General features: G+C 43.7%; 1 protein-coding gene across 1 annotated transcript; it reads left to right on the forward strand.

Moving 5' to 3' along the window:
- Window positions 1-620: 620 nt before the first annotated feature.
- LOC122238501 (putative olfactory receptor 2B8) lies at window positions 621-1,556 on the forward strand. Its single transcript, XM_042985492.1, has one exon. It carries the CDS (start codon window positions 621-623, stop codon window positions 1,554-1,556), a length of 936 nt encoding a protein of 311 aa, XP_042841426.1.
- The last annotated feature ends 217 nt before the right edge of the window (window positions 1,557-1,773 follow it).

The raw sequence follows: 1,773 nt of genomic DNA on the forward strand, positions 1-1,773 counted from the left end.
GCTTTTATATTATTTTTGCTTCCCTTCCCTTATGTTCATCTGTTTTGTCTCTTAAAGTCCTCATATGAGTGAAGTCATATGATTTTTGTCTTTCTCTGACTAATTTCACTTAGCGTAATACCCTCTGGTTCCATCCACGTAGTTGCAAATGGCACGATTTCATTCTTTTTTGATTGCTGAGTAATACTCCACTGTATGTTTATACCACATCTTTATCCATTCATCCATTGGTGGACATTTGGGCTCTTTCCGTACTTTGGCCATTCTTGATAGTGTTGCTATAAACACGGGGGTGCACACACATATTTTATAGTACTTTCAGCCTACTAGGCTGAGACTGAAAGACATTTTGTACCTATGACTGATGCAGACACAGGTCCATTATTTGATTTTTCTTACATTAAATATTATGATTTTCTTTTTTGATAATATAGAATTAATTAATATGAACGATGGCAATTTCATGAGTCCATAATTTATTCAAAGAGTTACTTATACAATCCCATGCCCTGTCTTATAAAATGCTAAATTCACATCCTGCCAACATTTTACTGCTTTGAAGATTGCTTTTAAAAATTGCTAAATGTTTGGTCTTGACAGGAAACATGTGATAAGAAAGAATGGACCAGAAAAATCGAAGTTCTTTCACTGGCTTTATCCTGCTGGGTTTCTCTGACCGGCCTCAGCTGGAGCGAGTCCTCTTTGTGGTTCTTCTGATCTTCTATCTGCTCACCCTGCTGGGAAACACAACCATCATTGCGTTATCCCGCCTGGACCCACACCTGCAGACTCCCATGTACTTTTTCCTCTCCAACCTAAGCTTTCTGGACCTGTGTTACACGACCAGCACTGTTCCTCAGCTGCTGGTTCATCTCAGGGGAGCAGACAAGTCTATCTCTTTCGGTGGTTGTGTAGCTCAGATGTTCGTCTCTCTAGGGTTGGCATCTACAGAATGCATTCTGTTAGGGGTGATGGCATTTGACCGCTACGCAGCCGTCTGCAGGCCCCTGCACTACACAGTGATCATGCACCCCCGTCTGTGCACCCTGATGGCTTCTGCATCGTGGTTCCTTGGTTTTGTCAACTCCTCATTGCACACGGTGCTCACCTTCCTTGTACCACTCTGTGGGAGAAATAAAATAGACCACTTCTTTTGTGAGGTTCCCCCACTGCTCAAGCTTGCCTGTGTTGACACCACTGTGAATGAGTCTGAGCTCTTTGTCAGTGTGATCATTCTCCTCATACCTGTGGCTTTAATCACGTTCTCCTATGGTCAGATTGTCAAGGCAGTGTTAAGAATAAAGTCAGCTTCAGGACAGAGGAAAGCTTTTGGGACTTGTGGGTCCCACTTCACAGTGGTCTCCCTGTTCTACGGCACAGGCATCTACATTTACCTCCAGCCCAGCAACAACTACTCCCGGGATCAGGGCAAGTTCGTTTCTCTCTTCTACACCATCGTCACCCCCATGGTCAACCCCTTTATATATACCCTGCGGAACAAGGATGTGACTGGAGCAATGAAGAAGGCGCTTTGTAGGGGCTATGACTCCAGATGACTCCGTACGGAAGACCCTGTGATGGAACACTTTGAATGTCAGAGCCCCTAAGATTTTGTGTCTGGACCTGTCATCCAACATTTCCCCTGATGACTCTCATGAGAATTACCTTACTTCATTGTTTTAAGCAAGGAGTGTTCAAACTCTGAATTCATGGATTCAGCAGTGCAAGAGAGTTCCCATTTCTAAATATCCTTGACAACACCTGTTGTTTCTT

Source organism: Panthera tigris, chromosome B2, assembly GCF_018350195.1.
Source record: "Panthera tigris isolate Pti1 chromosome B2, P.tigris_Pti1_mat1.1, whole genome shotgun sequence".
In the NCBI taxonomy this organism is placed as follows: domain Eukaryota; kingdom Metazoa; phylum Chordata; class Mammalia; order Carnivora; family Felidae; genus Panthera; species Panthera tigris.

Excerpts from the sequence above, each read along its gene's own strand:
- LOC122238501 (XM_042985492.1), top strand. The coding sequence starts at position 621 with ATGGACCAGAAAAATCGAAGTTCTTTCACTGGCTTTATCCTGCTGGGT.